This window comes from Chelonoidis abingdonii, chromosome 17 (genome assembly GCF_003597395.2).
Source record: "Chelonoidis abingdonii isolate Lonesome George chromosome 17, CheloAbing_2.0, whole genome shotgun sequence".
NCBI classification, from domain to species: domain Eukaryota; kingdom Metazoa; phylum Chordata; order Testudines; family Testudinidae; genus Chelonoidis; species Chelonoidis abingdonii.
The window spans coordinates 20,985,026-21,006,323 of record NC_133785.1 but is presented as its reverse complement, the minus strand read 5'-3'; the positions used below and the strand labels follow the sequence as shown (position 1 = coordinate 21,006,323).

Below are 21,298 nucleotides of genomic sequence, written 5' to 3'. Positions count from 1 at the left end.
AAACACGCCACTGTGTGCATACCTGATTAGGCAATGGAAGTTTGCAGCAGAAAGCACGTCCTGTTTTAATCTGCTGAAGTAGTTGCTTGCTTGATGTATAACTGGCGAGATACAAGTTTGCATTTAATCATGCCGGTGAGCCAGGTTTGTTGTCTCTTACTGCTGAGTTATTTGTTCTTTGTGTGAGTATGTAACATGTTCCGTGTTTGCATAGCTCTTGTGGCTGCCAACTTCTCATCGCCCACCATGAACATGCAAGGTTTCCCCTGTCAGAATTCGAATACGTTACCTCGGAGCTCCCACCCCATGAGCCCGCGGGCCACCATGATGAGGAGGAGACAGAGGAAGAAGGACCACAAGAGCTCATGTAAGTGGGATGCCTGGCTAGATGGGTGTGTTGATCTCAGTGCCACCAACACCTCCCTCTTCCTACCCAGGTGCCCTCACTAGGGCCAGCCTTGGACACAAGCAGTAGAAGAGACTCTGGTGGGCTCTGTGCTTTTGTGAATGATGTGCTGACAGCATCTTGCAGTCCCCTTTCCCTCCCCACCTTTTGCCAGCAGGGATCAGAGTTTGGGGAAACTTGTCATGGGTTTAGCTCCTCTCCCTTAATTTGTACTGCTCCTCCTACTTCAACCTTTCCTGCAGTGGGGCCAGAGGCCTGGCCCAAGTTAATCAACCCCCCACCCCTCGTCCCCCAGTCTCTCCTGTCTGCATCTTTTAGGTCTTGCTCTCGCTTGAGACCTTGCAAATCATGAGTTTGCCCCTCCTGTCCCTCTTGATAATTGTTGCTCCTGCGACGTACTGCATCCGCCTCCATGTGTGTTCACAGCAGGCTCCCTTCCCCTGGCAGCATTCCTTTACCGTGGAATGATACAGAATGGACAGTTGGGAATGGTTTGTGGGCACTTGCAGCTATGAGGCAACATGGGAGCCATGTTTCTACAGACCTTGCACCAAGCTGGCTGCTAACTGGAGCCTCTAATGCTTTTTCTCGTTTCAGTGTCCCTGGCTTCTAGTACAGTGGGTCCCGGTGGGCAGATTGTTCACACGGAAACAACAGAGGTGATCCTAAGGGGAGACCCCTTGAATGGCTTTGGCCTTCAGCTCCAGGGGGGGATCTTTGCTACTGAAACCCTGTCTTCCCCGCCCCTCGTCCGATTTATTGAGCCCGACAGCCCAGCAGAGAGGTTAGAGCCCTTGCTCTTGATCACTGCATGATGTTGCTGATGGTTTCCTTTTTCAGAAATGTCTTTCACCCATAACTCTTCTTTTTATTTATCATCTTTTCATTATCACCAGTTCTTCACTGGGTGTGGCTTAGTGCTTGTGCATTCAATACAGAGAAGGAAATCTGTACTGTATTTGAAGGCTGACTTGCGGTGGTTTGTTTCAAGTGCTGCATTTCCTCATATTCCAGCATGGAGCTTAATTTTAATCTCCTTCCCATCTAGGAGAGCGGGAATATTTATTTGTATGCGCTGGCCACTGCAGCAGCATTTGGGTTTTCACAACCATTAAAGCCAATGTACCATGAAACGGTCACAGTTCATTTAAAATTAACTGTAATTGGCCCAGCAGGCCTGTGGTTTGACTAGTCAAAGACCTGTATAAAGAAACACACTTTGCACTGTGTCCTAAATCAAACTATGTGTGGGCTCTAGTGAAGCACCACAGGATCTTCTGGCATTGCACGTGCGCACCTGGAAAAGCACCTGGCTCCTTCTTCTCTGGGATGGCTCCATCACCTCCTGGAGGAGTTGTGCTGCTGTCTGATATCTGTTTTTCAGTGTGTGAGCGTTATCTGTAGCGCCTATTTCTGTGGCAGTTGGATGCTGGTGTTTATTGTTCTGTCTGCCTGCCACATGCTTTGTGACGTCTTTAAAAAAAAAAGTGCAGTTGGAAACAAAAATGACTCTAAAAATGATGCTATTGATTCCATGTGTACATCACTGAGACTCAGGAGTAGGTTAGTTTGCTTCACAGACCAGAAGAGAATATTATCCTGCTCTCCAGCTCAGAATCTCAACGCTCTTCAGAAAGGTGGCTAAACTTCATTATCTCCATTTTACAGACAGGGAAACTGAGGGACAGCATAGTTAAGTGACTTGCCAAAGGTGATGCAGCAAGCCAGTGCCGGAGTTGGGGCTAAAATCCAGGTGTCATGAACCCAAGTTCTGTACTCCAGCCACAGGGCTGCACAGATGGCTTTCTCCCCCACCCCCCAGCATAACTCTCAAGCTCTAAAAATCAGTCTGTACCTCCTCCTCATTACATTGTTATCAGTAAAAAGACCCTTGCAATTCAAATTTAGCTGACAATGTTGAGTGAGGCAGAGTAATTAGCAATGATTATTCATAGAGCAGAATAGAATCCAGATTGTACTTCTAGAGTTACATTGGCTCCTGTGGGATAACAGGACCAAATATTGTCTTTAAATATTGCCAGTAAAGTCACCGGTGGGGACTCAAACAAGACTACCGCTGGTTTGAATAAGAAATCGTTTTTACATAGCATTCTCTGGCTACAGCCTCACTTTTTTAATTCCCACTGAACAAAGTACATTAGCTTCAAAACTAATGGCACCCACCCACCCTATGGACAATTCCTTAAACTGCCTGTGATTTACACTGATGATCTGTCCTGTCTAATGCTGTGATGGAAGTAACAAATGGCTCCTGGCACCTACTGTGGATCTTTCCCTAGCACAACAAATCTCTGCAGGCTTGACTAATGTTTTATCTGCCTGGCAAGGCTTCAGCTGCCACAAACCACACCACACAAATAAAACATTGATCACTCCACGGAGAGGGCCGAGTGACATTTGAGTCCCTAGCAGAGAAAAATCTGCATCTTTGTTTTGCGGTATCCATGTCATGGGGCAGCCTGTGTTGTACCTAATCACAGCAGATACAGTTTATGTACTTAAGATCAAACTTTGTGAGACTGGTGGTGGTGGCAAAAATAAAAGAGAAAAGAAGTATCTTCTGTTCTCCGACGTCTCCCTGAAAATATTGTCCTGCTGTGGCACCAGTTGGTAGGAATGCTAAAGCCTTCTGAGCCTTTATTGTTTGGATTTAAAATCCAATTTGTAAAAGCAACGGTGGTTTTATTTCCCATTAATGTGGTGGAGTTGGACCGTGTTGTGAAATCCCAAATTGCTTTTATAAATCAGGCATTAACAAAGCCTTCTCTCCCAGGAGGGTTTGGAATCAGCCCTGCTTCTCTTATCCTCTTGCCAAGCCCCAAGCGAGAGCAGAGACTTGCTGCATGGTCTTGCCTGGATCTAACATATCGTGCAGGCAGCTTTTCTTCTTAGCTGCCCACCCAGCAGGATTCTCGCTCCGCCAGTCACCTCCCTCATCCATTCAGATTGCAGAGAACTATCCGTCCTGCTCTGCAATATGGATTATTTTGAGGTTGAAAATTACCTTTGAAATGTGTGCTAGCTTCAACATGGCAGGCCACCTTTTCTAGCCTCTTAGTCACTGTAAAATACTTTCATCACACGTTGTTGCCCTGCTGGTGTAATAGAATGCAGTCGGTGTTTGGGGGGAAGGAGAGAGGAGATATTTAAGGAGACCAAAATTGTACTAACCTGCTTTCAGGCCAGGAACTTTATTCTCTCATCCTTGACAGGTACTGCTCTAACTGCTACTCCAGATATCGCAGCCATTTTCTCACGCTTACGAGGCCAAATCGTCATTCGTGGCTAGCCTTCATTTCTACATGCTCACCCATGTGCAGCATAGTGACTACACGCACAAAAGTTGGATGGTCACCTGTGCAAACAAATTATGCTCCCCGGTTTGTATGTGAGAGCGCATGCGTTTGCCTGGTCGGCTATGCTTGTGGAACAGGAGGCTGGCTGAGCCATTGCAGCAGGGGGAACCGTTCTGGAGCGGGGAAGGAAAGCCCTTTGAGTGAGAGTAAGGACACAAGGCCCAGGACTGTAACTTTGCCTTCCCTGGTCTTTGTTTTTTCTCATCCTGCTGTCCCCCAGGGGCATGCAGTCTGCCTCTGTTGTGATACCATTATAACTCTCTCTCTCATTGGCTGGTCTCACCCATTCACCGCCCCTGGGTTTTTCTCTGGTTAATGGGGTGGGACATTATGCCATTCAGGTGAGTTGAGTCAATTCCCTGTATAGCCGCTATTCTCTTGAAAGCAACTAGCCAGTTCCCAATAGCTATGGAGTAAGAGATGCAACATCTGGCTGACAGTGCTGTGTGCCTGCTGTAGAATGATCTGTGAGAATCCAAGCGAAGGGGAGAGGATTTGATTCCTATCCCCTCCAGAGCACTCTGTTTCAGGTCAGCATCATACACTAGGCAGCAGCACCAGGCTGTGTTTAGAAAGAGAATTTACTGCATCTTTCAATTGGTGCTGGAAGAGGCTAAGTTCTCCTTAGCAACAAGTCAAGGTGTCACCCAACTAGTGTTTGTTTTCAGTTACCACGTGAGAGACATTTCAAGAGAGAGACACCCCCCGTGATCAGTTTTACAGCTGGTGGCATCTACAGGTCTTCCCTCACCATCAGTCACTCTGCTTAATGGGGGCAGGTTGAGCCACTGCAGCCCACAGGATTCAGGGGGGCTTGGGGTCTTTGGTGGCAAGGGGCCCCCACTTCGGTGATGATTTGGTGGCGGGGGGGGGGGGGGATCCTTCCGCTCCGGGACCTGCTACTGAAGTGCCTCGAAGACCCGTGGCAGGGGGCACCCTCTGCCAAATTGCCGCCGAAGACTCAGCACTTCGGTGACGGGTCCCGGGGCGGAAGGACCCCCCACTGCTGAATTCCCACTGAAGACCTGGAGTAGAAGCAGCTCTGGGGACCCTGGCCCCGCGAGAGTTTTCTGGGTCCCCCGGAGTGAGCGAAGGACCCTGCACCAGGGGCCCCCAAAACTCTCAAATTGCCCCCCTGCCTCCCCGCCCCCCCAGGCAGCGGGCAGCCCTGGGTTGAGCCCTCTGGGCTTGAAATTAGACTGACTCAGCCCTCTGCATCAGTAGCTAGCGTGATATAAGACGTGTGTCTATCATTTCCTCTTTGCCTCTAAATTAATCTATTTCCCTCTCCCTCGTGTAACTAAACGTACTCCTGAAACAAGTAAGGCAACCCTTCCTTACCCGAGTGACTTCAGGGCCAGGGGCAGCAGCTTATATGGGCTCGACGTGCTCAAGCACCAGGAATATTCAAGGCTGGGGGCTGTGCTCCACCAATAGTTGGAGGTGGGTTTCTCCCCTGCCCCCGCCTCGGAGCTTCCCTGCCTGAAAGAAAACAGCCAGTGACGTTCTCCCTTGTTTGTGCTGCTTCTGCCTAAGGCTATAGAGATCAGGGGCAGGCAGCCTCTTGGAGCAGCGGGGGAGGGGAAGAGGGAGAGAGGAGGGGGAAGGAGGCGCACACATGCTTGGGAGCTCTCTCCCACGCCCCCCTCCCGGCACCCAGGGGCAGCAGCAGGGATGGGGAGGCCACACATGATGGCAACCCCCCGCCCCGGTACCCACTATAGGGGAGGCGAGTGGGCTTTCTGGACCTGAGAGAGTCCCTAGGAGCATGTGCAGTGACTGTGGTGCAGAGTGAGTGTGCTGGGGGGTGGGGGGGAGAGGAGGGGTCCCTCCCCTGGAGCTTGCTGCTGCCAGTAAGGAGGGGGGAGAGTCCTCTCTGGCCCTAGCCCTGGGGCAGCCTGTCTGCATCCCAAATTCCTTATCCCCAGCCCTGCTCCACCCCAGAGCCTGTGCCCCCTGCACCCCACCCTGAGCACCCTGCTGCACTGTGAACCCCTCATCCCCAGCCCCATCCCAGAGCCCTCACTTGAGGGGAAAAACGTGCAACTTAAATTTGGTGGTCAGTTTGGAGTATCATTGTGTTTAGCACAATACTTGATTATTTAAAACCCTTTAAAGTATACAGGTGTTACAAAGTGGGAATGTTCTTAATGTTTTCTCTGAATACTGTGTGGGTGCCTCAGTTTCCCCTATGAATTTCTCAAGGATCTAGATGGTGGGATAAGGGTGTGTGATCGTTGTAGAGTCCTAGAGTGCCAGTGGGATGCTGTCTGCACAGAGAATGGCCGAAACTCTGTCTCCGGGCAACTGATGGCCTGGGCCACTCTCCTGCAAGGTGCCAACTGAAGGTGTTGGAGAACAAAGAGATCAGTTGGCCTCTTAATGCCTGAAAAAGAGACAAAGGCCAGAGGACAGTGTGTCAGTGCCTGTGTGGACTTCCGGGAAGCGCATGTTGTGGAAGAGGATGCAGGGATGCTTTGGAACTACTCCATACAAAGCCAGTCAGGACTCTGGGGGAGCCTCCTCTCTCTGAGCATACTGTGTCTAGGGCAAGAAGCTTACATCTTCCTGGGTCTGACCTCAGAGCATTCAGCATACCCTTCCACACTGTGCGCTTTCCGCAGCAAGTCTGTCCAGGCAGGTCCTGGGGCAACCAGAGGTCCCTGCACCCCAACTCTGCAGTCAGATGTGACTCTCAGCCAGCCGGTAAAACAGAAGGTTTATTAGACGACAGGATCACAGTCTAAAACAAAGCTTGTAGGTACAGAAAACAGGACCCCTCAGTCAGGTCCATCTTGGAGGGTGGGGAGCCTAGACCCAAATTCTGGGCCTCGCCCCGTTTCCCTAGCCAGCTGCAAACTGACACTCCCTCCTCTAGTCTTTGTGTCTCTTCTGGATCTCTTCTGATCTTTGTGCCCAGCACCTTCAATTGACACCTTGCAGGGGAAACTGAGGCACCCATACAGTATTCAGAGAAAGCATTAAGAACATTCCCATTTTGTCACAACAGGTGCAACAAAATATAATACTGTATATTGAAGCAGGCAAGTGCTGCTTCTGACTTTCCACTTTTAATTGACCCTTGTAATCTTGTGGTGCCGACACATTGTAGCTTCATTTTATATTGGCTTACAGGGCGAGAGCGGGGGTGAGGGGGCGGGCACCACCATTTTGGGCCCACCAAAAATTATACAAACCTGCCGCCTATGTTCAGGGCACTATCAGTGGGAGGGAGAGTCTGCAGGATCAGCCCTTTGGGGAGTGCCTGTTTGCCAGGAGAATGAGCAAGGCTTTCTTGTCCGTGTCTGGGCGCCAAAAATCTAAGTCTGTTAGGTTCTGAGTTCTCCAGCTCTGCTCAGATTTTGTCATTTGATCATGGCACCTGGAAGCCAGTAACACTAAGAGCTCACATGTGAGAAAAATTAGCGGCCAGTGAAAGTTGCCAACAAGGTTCAAACAGGTTAGGATGCAAACTGCGCATTGTATCAGCCATAACAAAATGTAAAGCTCATTTAGAGCAGACATTAAACCCAAGTGAAGGCGTCCAACACTGTGAACTCCAGTGTTACAAGAAGTGTGTCCTTCACTCAAGAATACACCAGCCTCCTCATTCTTTTCATTGGTACACTTTTCTTCCAAGGATCTGACAGCACTTTACAAACAATGATGAATGCCATGCAGCCCACCCATAAGGTGGGTGTCATCTTGGTGGGGAAAATGATTGAAAGAGGATTTGGTCTGCGTAAGGCCAGCATGTCAGTGGTAAAGCTAGAAAAATAACCCCAGGAGTCTTGACTCCCAGTCTCCTCCTCTCACCATTAGATGATACTGTAGAGTTAAGGCACATCTGGCTTCAGCACCTTCATCAAGGGGGACACGAGGTCACTGCTTCACTTCACAACATTTTATAAACCAGTGAGGAAAATCTAACTTGAACAAAGGAATGTAAGAACCTGCATCTCCTGTCCAAGCAGCTTGAGTGGGGGAAATGGCAGCTATCTTCTCTGTTGTTGTTTGAAGGCACCCAATGACCCTGGTGTCCTGTGATGAAAACAATGGCTGTGTCACAGCTAGTTGGGTTTTTATCTGAATTTGTGGTGATAATGTAATACCTTTTTGTCACGCAGCTGTTGGTTCCTTCTAAGTAAGACATACTGCTGCAGCAACAGAGTTCATAGTGCTGAAGGAAATATTTCTGTCACAGCCATTGGGAATCTTACATTCTATAAGCCACAATTTCCACATCTAGCCATATAAAGTCATAGTAGCTGCACATACCGAAGACTAGTTAAGCATCTGACTGATTGCACAGTGAATTAATACTGCATTTATTCACATTTATAGTACACAGAAGAGTGCCTGGCATCGTCTCTGGGTCTCCTTGACAAACACTTTTTAAAAATACATCTCATAGACATCATTTTTCCATAGATAATGTAACCTAGGCAGCACCATAATATAACACAGATTTAATAAATGCCCTCCCCCCAGCAAAATCACCTCTCCAACCTCTAGAGAGAGGTGTTGAGCATGTCAATTTTTCAACACCACAATGTAAGCATGTTCTGATGACAACCTGGCCAATTGCATCCAGGGCTTGTTTGAAGTGACAGTTACTTCCTAGTCTCCTTTGTCCACGATGGCCTCTGTAGTACAAACCTTGATACCACAGATAACTTGTTCTCTTACAATCCCATCATGCTTGAAGTGGGGTATGGGATTGTTAAGGATATGGTTGCTCTGTGAAACGTCAACAAAGTCTGATATTTGAAATTGGGCAGGTAAAGATTTTGCATGGTTAGTAACAGATAAAGTTCCCACGGAGCTGGAGAACCTGAGCTCTGAAACACGGCTTTAAATGTACAGGTGGAGAAAGAGAACTCTCCCAATAACCATGGAGAGATTTTGGAGACCATCCTAACTTGACTGAAAGAAGAATTTCCTACAACTCCTGGAATTCTGCACCAGTGCTTGGCTGTAGTAACTGAAGAGGAATGCAAGAGAAGAAAATTTTGGAAAGATTTCATGTTTAGTCCCTTCTAGCCATAACTCAATGGTTAAATATTTGTGTGTGTGAGAGAGAACTGCCTAATGGGCAATGGAAAGCCCAGGTACAGCACTGCATTCATGCCTTTGTGGAATAACGTGGTAGGTCAGATGAGCTGTGGTGGATGGCACAGAAGTCTTAAGATTTCCTTCTGAGGTTAAGGCAAATAAGAGGGGGGTTGGTTGGCAAACATATTGCTTAGTGTTTGCAAAAACTCTGCTCATATGCACAGATGCAACCCACAATATGTGGCATGCATGCCACAGTTGTGCAACTCCAACCCAACTTTATAGTTCTTTGGTTTCTTCCAAATTAAGTTTTTACATAGTTATGTTTAAAGGGAATGTTGGTTGTGGTTATATTGGAACAGTATCAAACAATTTCAAGGCCATTAAACATTATCAATGAACATTTGGCTTCAGAAAATGCAATTACAAGGGATGAATGATTATCCAATTTGCTGAGACATTTTGGTGAGTTGATTGGATTGTAACTTTGATGTTAGTCCTTTATTAATCAGAGGACTCTGTAATTTTCAGTGTCATTACTTTGGGTTCCAGGAGGCTCAGGCATGCACACATGGAGAGCTGTGTACCATTAGATATGGTTAGAGAGAGAGGCAACTAGTTTTTATCCAATTTCACAGCGGTGGGTTTGGTTTCTGGGGGTGGCAAGGAGATTTCACTGCAGGAAACCCGAAGAACTGCTATTTGCGAGCAGAACATGACTGAGCAAATATTGGTCAAACTCTGAAAATATCCATGCTTGTGAATTTGTTCCTGATGATCTTAGTAGGTTCTCTATATTGGGTTGTATATTTTAGAGCTATGTATCTTGTTTTTGTGGCCTAATGTTATCATTTCTCAGTGGTCAGAGATGACCCGTGCCTGCTGGTGTCAGGGGGGCTGGCAAAGTAAGGGCAGCTGGCTTCAGCTGTGTTACAGAGCATGCTCAGTACAAGCCAAGTAGCAAATCTGGGAGGTCAATGACCCTGCATGGCTCCCCAATGTGTCGTGTCTGTCAGCTGTTATAGTCTTCTATAGATAGACTTGGAAGCATCAGATTTTTATTGGTAAATGTCTAGTTCACTGTACACGCACAAACCAACAACAACAAAATTCCATTGGTAACTGAACTTTGCAGGTAGGCAAAGTACGAAAAATGCTGCTTGAGAATGTATTAGTTTAAGGATGTTTACTTTGTATCTTTTGACATGTTACATTGGCTATTTGTATTTTTACAGTGTATATAAAGCTTTAACTTTTTGAATCTAAGCAACTACTGTCGTCATAGTTATTGATTGCCCCCCCCCCCCATCTTATTTCCCGCAACTGTGAAAATTTAAATGGATTAAAATTAGGAAAAAGTGCTTAAAAATAAACATGGATATTATCCATCGAAATGGTTGGAAAAAATAAAAATGGAATTCTGCCAAGTAGATCTGTAGATTGTGACTGACTTGCCCGGCAGAGGTGGCTCATCGTTGTCTTTGAGCTTTTTCTCCTTTTCTGATCTGGACTGCAGGTGTGGGCTGCTACAAGTTGGAGACAGAGTCCTTTCCATCAATGGCATCGCAACTGAAGATGGGACCATGGAGGAAGCCAATCAGCTCTTGCGTGATGCAGCACTTAGCAACAAAGTTGTGCTGGAGTTAGAATTTGACGTGGCGGGTATGTAACCAATGCATTCACCTCTCTCACAGCATCCCCCAAAAGGCTCTGGTAGTTCTTTATTAGCCCCAATATAGGGAAAGCCTCCTCCATAAACATTCTATAGCTTTGGTAAGAGTCACTGTTTGATGTGAGCTAGCAATGGAGACATACATTAGATCCCTGTCTAAATCCTGTTTTATCCAGAAACCACATCTCTTAGTGGACATGCAAGCTTAATAAGTGAAGAGGCCATCTTTTTTTTTTCCCCCAGATATTTTATGGATGACTTAAGATAGTGAGGGGACTAATGGCAATGGCTGGTGCCAACATGTGGTGTGTGTGTGTTGGCAGAGTTGCCTCTGAATCCTGCACCTCCTGATTATTTTCTCTGTCCTGATATAGTACACACAATTATGTATATTTTTAATAAATAAGATTTTTCTAAAAATCTAGACTGCCATTGTTAACTGTGAGTACATTGAATGGACTAAATCATGTAGTATGTTACATTTATCAACACCTATAATATATGTCTTTAAAACTAATTTTCTCGGGGGTTCAGAATGGTCTATCAACACAATTGAAAAATCTGTCCTTTCTCACTTTTATTCTTCTCTCTCTTTTGGTTTTATAGAGTCTGTCATTCCCAGCAGTGGTACTTTCCATGTTAAACTGCCCAAGAAAAGAGGTGTGGAGCTTGGAATTACTATCAGCTGTAAGTATTGCTTAGACTATAGCTGCAACAGCTGGCAGGAGCAGCAGCCACTGGCTTCCAATCTAGCTTGCTAGAGGAACACAATAAAGACAGAAATTACTTGCTTTTGATAGTGCCCACAATGTGCTAGAAATCAATGGGGCTTAAGCACATGCTTAAAGATAAGCATATGCTTTGCTGAATCAAGGCCTGGGTCATGTTTATATATAATGTATGTTTAGAGAGAGAGAGACCTCAATTTACTTCCTACTCTTTAAACTGCCAGCCAGAAAATACAGTGACAATTAAGAAATGGCAGTTGGATTCACGATTTTATCTTTGTCAATTCTGTGAGTTTTAGATCATTTTCCTCTCTATCCACCACGCACCAGATGAACACAAAATTGCAAACCTTTAGGTATAGAGAAGAGGCACATGCTGGATATAAGCAGCAAGTGAGAAGAGAAAAACAAAACAAAACCCTCTGTCTTGTTCAGTTTCCATCACTGCTGTAGATTCAAATGCCAAAATAAGATTTAGAAATTACCTGTGAAGCCTTTCTCCTTTCAGGGAGGAAAGCATATCTAGTGCTGAGAGCTGGGAACTGGACATCTAGGCTCCTGATTTTTATTCACATTTCTTACATTGACCCACTCTATGAATTTGGGATAAGACATTTGGGCAAGAATTTGGGTATAGATTTTAAGGCCATATGGGACCAATGTGATAGTCTAATCTGATCATCTGTACAGCACACAGGCCATAGAATTTCACGCAGTAATTCCTGTGTGTTGTATAATAACATCTAAGTAGAGCTAGTCTGATGAACTAAATAGGCGGGGGGAGAGTAATTGTTTACACAGGAATGCTCAAGAAAACTAATCTGAATTCACTACAGTTGTGAATTGAAGTTCCTAGGTGTTGTATGTCAGGCCTGTTATTTACAGGCCTAAACATGAGTCTAATTCTAGACTTCTCTCTCTGAAAATCATGGCTTGTTGTTAAAGGAAAAAATTAAAAACAATGTTTTTCATTATTTGTTCTGGCAGCTCATTACTTAAATTTCAGTCAGGTGAGGCACCCAGAACTGCAGCCCAAGGGAGTGTGCACCTGTTTTTAAAACAACTGTTTTTATGGACTCCAAACACAATACTTTATTTCTGCCTGGTTCAGAGCAACATGTGGGTTGGGAAGCTTAATTGTTTGCAAAAGACTCTGAGGTACTCTGGGTGGTACAGTTGAAAGTAAGTGCAATGTGTAATTGTAGACCCAACAATGCAGAGAACAGGCTCATAATGACCTGTCTACTCATCTAGCCTGCTGAATGTGCACCATGAAGTCTCTCCTCTATTTCTGGGTGCAATCTGTTCAAATCACACAACTTTGTTCTAAATCTTCTACGGATTAAAATCTATGGCAGTAAGAACTAATAATGGTTCTTCAAGTGATAGTCCCTATATGTATTCCAGATGTGGGTGCGCATGCAAACTAGCTGTTGCGTTTTATTGTGTAGTCGGTATCTGATCTGCTTCAAATAAGTCATATGATTGTTTTTAGCCTCAGGAAAGTGCTGGTTGATTAGAAGAAGGAATTTTTTTTACCTATATAAAATGTTTTTCCCTAATGGCTAGTTGAGTCTTACTGCAGGGTGCATTTTTGTTGTTGCTGTTAAATAAGCCTTTAAACTGTCCTCCTTAATGATACAGTAACACTTCATAGAGTATGTAAGGTAATTTGAAAATTAAATAACATCTATCCCAGCGCCCCTGGCAAGGTGCCATAGGTAAATCTCTGTATTATTCCGTTTGCAGATGATGGAGGCAGAATTTTGAGATAAAGATTAAGTGACTTGATCAAGGTTACTATGGGAGTCACTGTCCTAACCAGGATTAGAACTCATCCATGTGCTCAGACAACACCTCTCTCTCACATACTGGGACCACTTTGAGGGTCTAGGGAGGGGCCCGTGGCCTATGCCAGCCTGCAATTTACAGTGATCTTTTCTGGTAATATTGCAGTTTCAGCTAATATGTGGAACTGTTCCACTTTAGCACTTTTACAGAAACAGAATATTCTTCCTTGGCCCAGTATCTAAAGATTTTGAAAATAAATAGCTACATGGTAGCGTAAATATCGTGCTGGAAGCAATTCTAATTATGAACCTGTCTTTAAAGTTAATGGATGATACAGGAATAAGCAAGTAGTGGGAATTGTATTTTGACTAGTTTATTGTAGTTGACTCAGGTTCACCTCTTTTTTTTTTATCCTGGTCCCTTTGCTTAGGTATCCCTGCCCCCTATTAAACATGTTTATTCTTAAATCCAGTTTTATGACATTAGTGCCATTTCTTTAATTACACATTGTCAAAATGCTGCTTTGTCTCAATCAATAACAAAAGGTGTTTGTAACCGGTGGAAGCGCTGGTGCGTGTGAGTTGTGTGCTCAGACTCCTTGGAGGGGAATAATTTACCAATACGAATCATTATGCATCCTATTAAAAACACCAAGTGGACGTGTTTTGAGTCTCTTCATCCATCATAGTGTAAACACTGAGACCACCAGAATCCCAGCAGACATGGCAGGGGACTGAAAGCAGTTTATAAAAAAAATAAATGAGCAGCCCGCACTGATGGTAGTCTGTGTTTTAGGTATTTAGCTGACCCCCATTTCTGTAGTATTTCACACTGTATTATTTATTTAGTGTATTTATCCTCTCAGCACCCCTGTAAAGTAGGATGTGCTATTATCCCCATTTTACAGATGACCTTGGAGCGTACAGTGGTACAGCTGCACTGGTGCGCTTTAGTAAAGACGCTACTACTACGCCAATGGAAGAGCTTCTCCTGTCACCATAGTTAATCCATCTCCCTGAAAGGTGACAGCTATGTGGACAAGAGAAGCTCTGACACAGCGCTGACTACGCAGGGATTTAGATCAATATAACTACGTTGTTCAGGGGGTGTGAATTTGTCACATCCCTGAGCGACATAGTTATACCGATATAGGTCTGTACTGTAGACCTGGCCTGAGGCACAGAGGGATTAAGGCCTTGTCTACACTAAAAAGCTTTACCGCTTTTATTATGCTAGTATAGTGGTACAACCTCCCTACTGTGGATGTAGTTGTACTAATGTAAGGATGGTTTGTATGGGAATAGCTATTCCCGTCTAGGATGGGGAATAACTGTACTGGTATAAGTCACCTTTATATCTATATAATTGCACCCACCTTAGGGCTTTTACCTATATAACTATTTCATTTTTAAAAAATCACACTCCTGACTGAAATAGTTCGGTTAAACTTTCAAGTGTAGATCAGGCCTAAGAGACTTGCTGAAGATTAAACAGGAAGTCCATGGCTGAGGATGGAATTGAGCCTGGGTCTCCTGTGGGCATGTCTACATTATGCCTGGTACAGCGGCACAGCTACCGCAGTGCAGTTGTGCCACTGTAGCACCGTAGTGTAGATGATTCCTACATTGACAGAAGGGGCTTTTCCATTGATGAAGGAAATCCATCTCTCGAAGAGGCAGAAGAATTCTTCCATTGACCTAACCACGTCTCAACTGAGGCCTCGGTCTACCTAACTACGTTGTGCAAGGCACACAGTTTTTCACAGCCCTGAGCAATGTGGCTAGGGTTGATCTAATTTTTTTTTATGTAGACTAGGCCTGAGTCCCAGCCTAGCGTCCTACCCACTGGGCCACCTTTTCTCTCTCAACTGACTTGCTGAAATCAATATAATTTTCTTATGTGGACAAGGCGTCAGTTATACAAAAGACCCCTCACGCCACTTTGGCAGTTTAAAGGGGTTTGAAAGTGAATATGAAGTGAAGTATAAAGGGACTTAATGTAACTGAGAATCAGGAAAATCTGTATTCAAGGTTTGGAGGTAAGGAGCCCAGCTCTTCAGTGGACTGCAGTGAATGGGAAGGGCGTTGGAGACTTAATTTAGTTAATTAGAGCTATTCTGTATTAATTGAATACTAAGTGACCGTTAAATACCTTGAGGGTTTGTTCTGATATAATAGACTTGTATCTCTTGCCATCATTGGGGCGAAGTGATTATGGCATTAGATTATATTTAGCAAACCTTTCATTTCTATAGCTGTTGCATCTTCTTTAGAATTAATAAGGTTGGTTTTTGTACAGATTGCCAATTATGTGCCAAACCGATTATTTAAAATGAATTGGAAGGCCTACCAGTTTGTTAAAATTTAATTTGGTTCCTCTTCAATTATCATTATGTAAAATAACGTACAAGACTTGTTTGGTTACATCTAAATTAAATATCAGTAAGCGTATTTGAAAAATGTAATTTAAACTGTTAGTGTAGATCAATTCCCTTTCAGGAAACAATACATTTCAGTAGAAGGACAGACTTTCATCCTATTGTGCTGCATACTCTATTCTGGGAGTGGGAAGTGTCTTGCTTCACTCAACAGTGACACCTATTGTTGAGTAATAGAATGATCTAGTCCAGGCTTCTTTTGAAGGACAGCAACTATGACAAAATGTTGCAGGGGTCATAAGGCAGGGGGTGGGGCCAAACAGGAGATGCTGAAGGCTCAGCATATGGGCTTCTGTAGGGATTTGTGAATGCAGCTGGCAAATGCTTGATACCAGCAGATAGCTGTGCGGTCAATCATATCACAATATTTTTAAATGTATATCTAAAGGGAAATGTAATTGATTAAGCTAACCTTCATTTTAGTTGGCTGTACAGTGATCAAGACTATGCGTCCTCTCCCTCATCCCATCTTCGGTCACATGACATTGCTTCTATTCCCCCTTCATTACCGTTCCTTATGATTACATGCAGCGGACACAAGGTGAGGGGCAAAATTGGCTTTATTAAAAATGCCAAGAGGATTATAAAAACAAGAATATTTATGTAGACATTGTAACAGAAAGGAAAGCACATGGTATGCCCAGGAAAACACCACAAAAGAAATGTATTCACCCCAAACTCCTAGTCATTTCTTTTATTTTCTAGTACAGCTAGGTGCCTGAATCCTGCCCCAGAATCCCATTGTGCTAGGTGCTGTACAAACATAACAAAAGATGATCCCTGCCTCAAAGAGATTGCAGTCTAAGCATCAGACAAGAGACAACAGATGGTATAGATGGAAGCAATGAGACAATATGAGTCAGCGTGACAGGCAGAGGTCTCCGTGTGCCAGTCGCCTTTTTTGTTTTGTTTTTTGTAGGGATTATGGCAGAGGAGAGCGTTAAGGAGGGATTTGAAGGAGAACAATGAGGTGGCTTTGTGGAAGCTTACAGGGGGCTTCTCCCAAGCTTGTGGGGCAGCATGGATCTGAGCCTCTCTGTCAACAGAATCTCCCAAAGACTAAGATCACCCAGGACATGTTCCCAGGTGTCTGTTCACACAATGGGGCACTTCCAGTGTTACCCCCACTCCCTTAAACTCTTAGGTTGCCATTGGACGCAGAGGTTAGGCTTGAGGTTCCAAACTCTCTTGAGCCCTGTCTGTGCTCAAAAAACCACTTCTGTGGGAAACCTACTTACAGCAGACTTGTCTCCATTCGTTCCCCCCAACCCCGATGGTCAATACGCAATGGTGTTTTAGGAGGCTGGTTTGAGGATCCTGTTAAAACACCATTAGATCCAATCTGCATCACAGGATGGAACCAAGTTTAACAATGGTAAAGTACAACCACGTGGTAATTTGATCCCTTTCATGGTTGGGTTTATAATGGACCTGGGTCTTTATGCTAGTCAGGATACTAGCTCATTTTTTTTCCTTCTTGACTCTTTCTACCACTCAGTGAATTGGAGCAACCAAACTGTATCTCGGTTTAGCTTCCGGCTCTAAATGGAACTTGAGAGCACTCAGTCTGCAGATAGTAGATGCATGGAATGTGCATCAGTGCGTTGTCAAAGAGGCTGTGAGGACAGCTCTTTCGGGTTCTGTAGCACTCGACAGAAGCACTCCTACGGTACAGTACGCTCAGTTGTGTTTAGTTCTCTGCTGTGCTTGACCATGGATTGGTGACATTTTACACTATTAAATACAGCTGACCGTGCAGTCAGGCAGAGTGTATCCTTAACAGTGACCTGCAAAGCTTTTTTTTTTTTCCTAACAAGTTTCATATTAGTGGGTTTTAAAAACATATATGCTAATAAATTAAGACCATAATGGAAAAAAAGGCCAACAATTTTTCCTGTCTTCGGATTCCTCTGGAATTTCCTTTTTGACAGCTGTTTTTTCGCAGCAGCTCATGTAAATTCCTTCCCTGTGAAATAGTGACATCACAAATCCTCAACATGTTCATCCCTGGCTGTAAGCTGAGATGCTCATAGGCTTTGAGCTTTCTTTGCCCTCCACTGTCTTCCCCCCCTCCGCCCCTCCCTCTGTGTTGGGAGACAATAGCAACTGTAACCAAGGCAATGTAGCAATGTGTAAGTGCAGAGTATGAGAGAGAGAGAGAGGAGAATGCTATTTGCATATGTTCTTGGCATGTGAATAGCAGTGAGGTCATGAGGGGACAGATCCCTTACCTGGGTTTTTCTGAGTGGGGAAGGGAGCCCACAGCCACTATCTTTAATGTAAACAATCATGAAAATGCAGGCTTTGACTAAAATAAAGCAGACATGGCCCTTCGTGGATCACAAGTCTTGTGAGCTGAAATGATCAAACTTGAAAAAGCTTTGCAGATCACCTTTTATAAAGATGTTGGGAAATAGGTCATGGTAGGCAGCATGCTGCCATCTTGTTGCATTTTGAAGTTCAGCTTCTTAGATCGGTTTCCCCTCCCCTTCATTCTCTTGCTTGCAATGGCCCCACTCAGTCTATAAAAACACCTGGGGTTTGGAGAACCAATTTAAATGTTGCTGGTGTGTACTCCCTCTCTGCAGGACCGTGGGCTGAATCCTCACTCCAAAAAGGCAAGAAAGTTTTGCCACTGACATCAGTGGGGATAGTATTTCACCCTTCTTATGTTCAAGGTGCTGTAAAATTCAGAAAATGTACAGACAACACATTAGGCAGTTGTCTCCAGCAGATTTAATGAAGCTGAACCATTGGGTGGCCTGTGGGGGTGGGGAATTTATGCAGCTACAACGCTGCCTGAATATGACAAAGGATTGGCCACTCTTTTATGGCTAAAGGCTAATTATTAAATGGTTTAACAATGCTATGTTGAAGTCAGTGGACAAATAAAGACTCTCTGCTAGATTCAGGTTTGGGACGCCCAGAGGCTTTGCAGTTCGTAAATTTGAGTCAAATGAGACCCAGTGCATAACTGGCTTAATCACCTCAGATGATGTGGGGAGGGAGAATCATGACCACCTTATGCGTTATGCTAGATCTACAGCTTTTCCTTGCTATCAGCATTTCATGAGCTGGTGGGATTCAGAGATGTCTTGGTAGAGCAGGGGTTCTCAGACTTTTGAACTGGTGACCTCTTTTCACACAGCAAGCCTCTGAATGCGACCCCCCCCATACGTTAAGAGTACTTTTTTATATATATTTAACACCATTACAAATGCTGGCAGTGAAGCAGGGCTTGGGATGGAGGCTGACAGCTCACTAGCCCCCATGTAATAACCTTGTGACCCCCTGAGGGTCCCGACCCCCAGTTTGAGAACCCCTGTGGTAGAGGGATTGATTCATGGTCATCACAGATCACTGGCCAAACCCTCCACTGAGTCACACCAGTGGGGTTAAATCTGCATTAAGCTAGTGTAACATAGTGACAAATTAGGCCTGGTCTCAGGCTAGTGCCAGCAACATTGAACTCTGAAAGCACAAGTTACAGGACACTCTGTACTGGAGGGATTCATATCAATGGACACGTTTATTAAGAATGGCCACATTTTTGTGATTTAGAATTCAGGGAAGTGGGTCACATCCAATTTCTTGCAGACAATGTAGGAGAAGAATGACTATTTAACACTTGCATGATTGCCAGCTACTAACAGATCAAGCAGATTTCCAGGCCGACCATTCATTTATTCAGAACACCCAAATAATAATAATGTACAGAGAGAGATTCAGGAAACAACTGCTCCTAGCTGCCTAATTGTCACTTCGCTGTGAGGCTCACTTTGGGTGGCCTTCACAGATTTTGGAAGGTGTGGAAATCTGTGTTAGACCTGGGCAGATGGAGATACACAGAGATCAGAAGCTCTTGCTTTGAATCACTTGATTCCATAGTTTTATCACCTTGGAACCAGCTGGCTAATTTAGACAGGATGCAAAAATTGCTTGGGCTCAACCCTTATTGTTGCAGGTCTGTCTTTTATAAATTCCAAGTGTGAAGCTGCACTTGTGTCAAATTGATGTAAATTTCCCCTCCCTGCAACTCCTTTTTCTCCCCTGGGCTGTCACTGTGATAGATTCCAGAGCCTGAAGTGTGTTTTATATGCATGCATCTCTTTTGCAGCTGCAAGTAGAAAGCCTGGTGAGCCTTTAATTATCTCTGATATCAAGAAGGGGAGCGTAGCTCACAGGTGAGTGCAGCTGTTTACTGTATGACAATTTGCAATGCAGTAATTCAATCAGGGCCGGCTCTGGCTTTTTTGTCACCCCAAGCCAAAAAGAACTGTGGGGCAGCCAGAGCGGTAGAGCAAAAAAAACCATGCAGGGGGACTCCCAGCGCTGCAGACGTGCCCCAGGCAGGAGAGGGATGGAGAGGGGGACAGAAGGTGGGCGACCAGGGCTTCCACTGCGCCGCCTGCCAGGAGGGCTCTGCGCCACTCCGGTTGGCAAGGAGGGAAGGACTCGAGCTGCCCTGTCAGGCTTGCTACAGATCTGGCACCAACTGCGGCAGATGGAGGGTGCAGCCCGCTCCCACCAGGACGCTCCCCTCCTCTGTGACGCCGCCCCTACAGGGCGACTGGAGCGGCGAACCAAAAAGAAAAAAACCCTGCAGTGCGGCTGAAGCAGCGGTGCAAAGAAAAGAGAGAGGATTTGAGGGAATGCTGCCCCTTAGAATCTGCTGCTTCAAGCACAAGCTTGCTCGACTGGTGCCTGGAGCCGGCCCTGAATTCAATGCAGAGAGGCCCAAATCATAGCGTTTGGTTCTGGAATACATCATAGTTCAAGGGAACGTCGGTTATAGAGGTTTGGTTCAGTCCATTATAGAGTTTGGAGTTCAAATTCTCTGCTGGGATAACTCCACTGCAGTCAAAGGAATTAAGCCAACAAAGATGTTAGCTCTGGATCTGGAGCCAAAGCTGTTCAGCTGGCCCCTCTGTACATGGATTTTTACCTCCCCTTCTCTCTATTTAAAGGCAATGCATTCAATAAAGGTGGCTCGTCAGACACAATGCATCAAGCATCATGCCTTGTCCTTCACTCTGTCCCAGTGTGCAAGCGTCCCCTGCACGAGTGAACAGAGTACAGTATTTCCTTCCGTAGAGTTAAGTGATGTTATGAGGACATTCCCAGAGTTTTATATATAAATCTGGGAGCGGCCTATTTCTCAAGAAGACCCGCTGGTTCCAAACTCCTTCCCAACTGCCATGGAAGTGCTCTTTTTGGAGACATTTTCACTTTGGATTACTTGGTCTATGCAAATCATGCAGCGTTCAGTTCTCGAAGGGGTTTTAATGCTGAGTTTTGCTGCAGCAAACCACTGCAGCTTCAGTGGATCACAAATGAAATAAATCCTAGCCTCTTAAATAGGTCTCTTCCCACTCCTCCACACATCCAATCACTGTTCACCATCTGCCATCTAGTGAGGGGCTTTACTCCTTACCTTGGCTGTCTTATGGGGGGGGGGGGCACCTCTGCAATGAGGACTGCCCAGAGAATACTAAAGTGCACTTACTTGTACAAGGGAAATGTCAGAACTGCGGGGGGGGGGGGAAGGGAGGCCACTAAGATATAGGGGTAGCTATTGTGGGAAGAGAGAAGCATGGTGCATCTCAACTGGTATGTAACCTGAACCTTATTAGCTAAGCCTTTATGAACCAGGGCCTGAACTCATCTAAACCAAGGCTACCAAAAGGACTAATGCTTTTGGATATGCAGCTTCTGAGATCATTTTAAAGAGGACTGCTTCCGGAAAAGCACTGAACATCAGACCCCTACACTGTGCCTCAAATTGGGCACAAGTGGTCTGTTCCAAGCAGGTATGGGGTTGGATGTGAATAT

The 21,298-nt window shown here is 45.1% G+C and overlaps 1 protein-coding gene across 4 annotated transcripts in view; it reads left to right on the top strand.

The window, feature by feature from the left end:
* GRIP2 (glutamate receptor interacting protein 2) overlaps positions 1 to 21,298 on the top strand; it is a 496,203-nt gene that overhangs the window by 441,618 nt on the left and 33,287 nt on the right. For all 4 annotated transcript variants that reach the window (XM_032784290.2, XM_032784289.1, XM_032784288.1 and 1 more), the window contains exons 11-15: positions 215 to 367; positions 1,004 to 1,190; positions 10,355 to 10,500; positions 11,117 to 11,197; positions 19,584 to 19,650. In XM_032784290.2, coding sequence (XP_032640181.1) covers positions 215 to 367; positions 1,004 to 1,190; positions 10,355 to 10,500; positions 11,117 to 11,197; positions 19,584 to 19,650 — 634 coding nt within the window. The remainder of the gene's footprint in view (positions 1 to 214; positions 368 to 1,003; positions 1,191 to 10,354; positions 10,501 to 11,116; positions 11,198 to 19,583; positions 19,651 to 21,298) is intronic.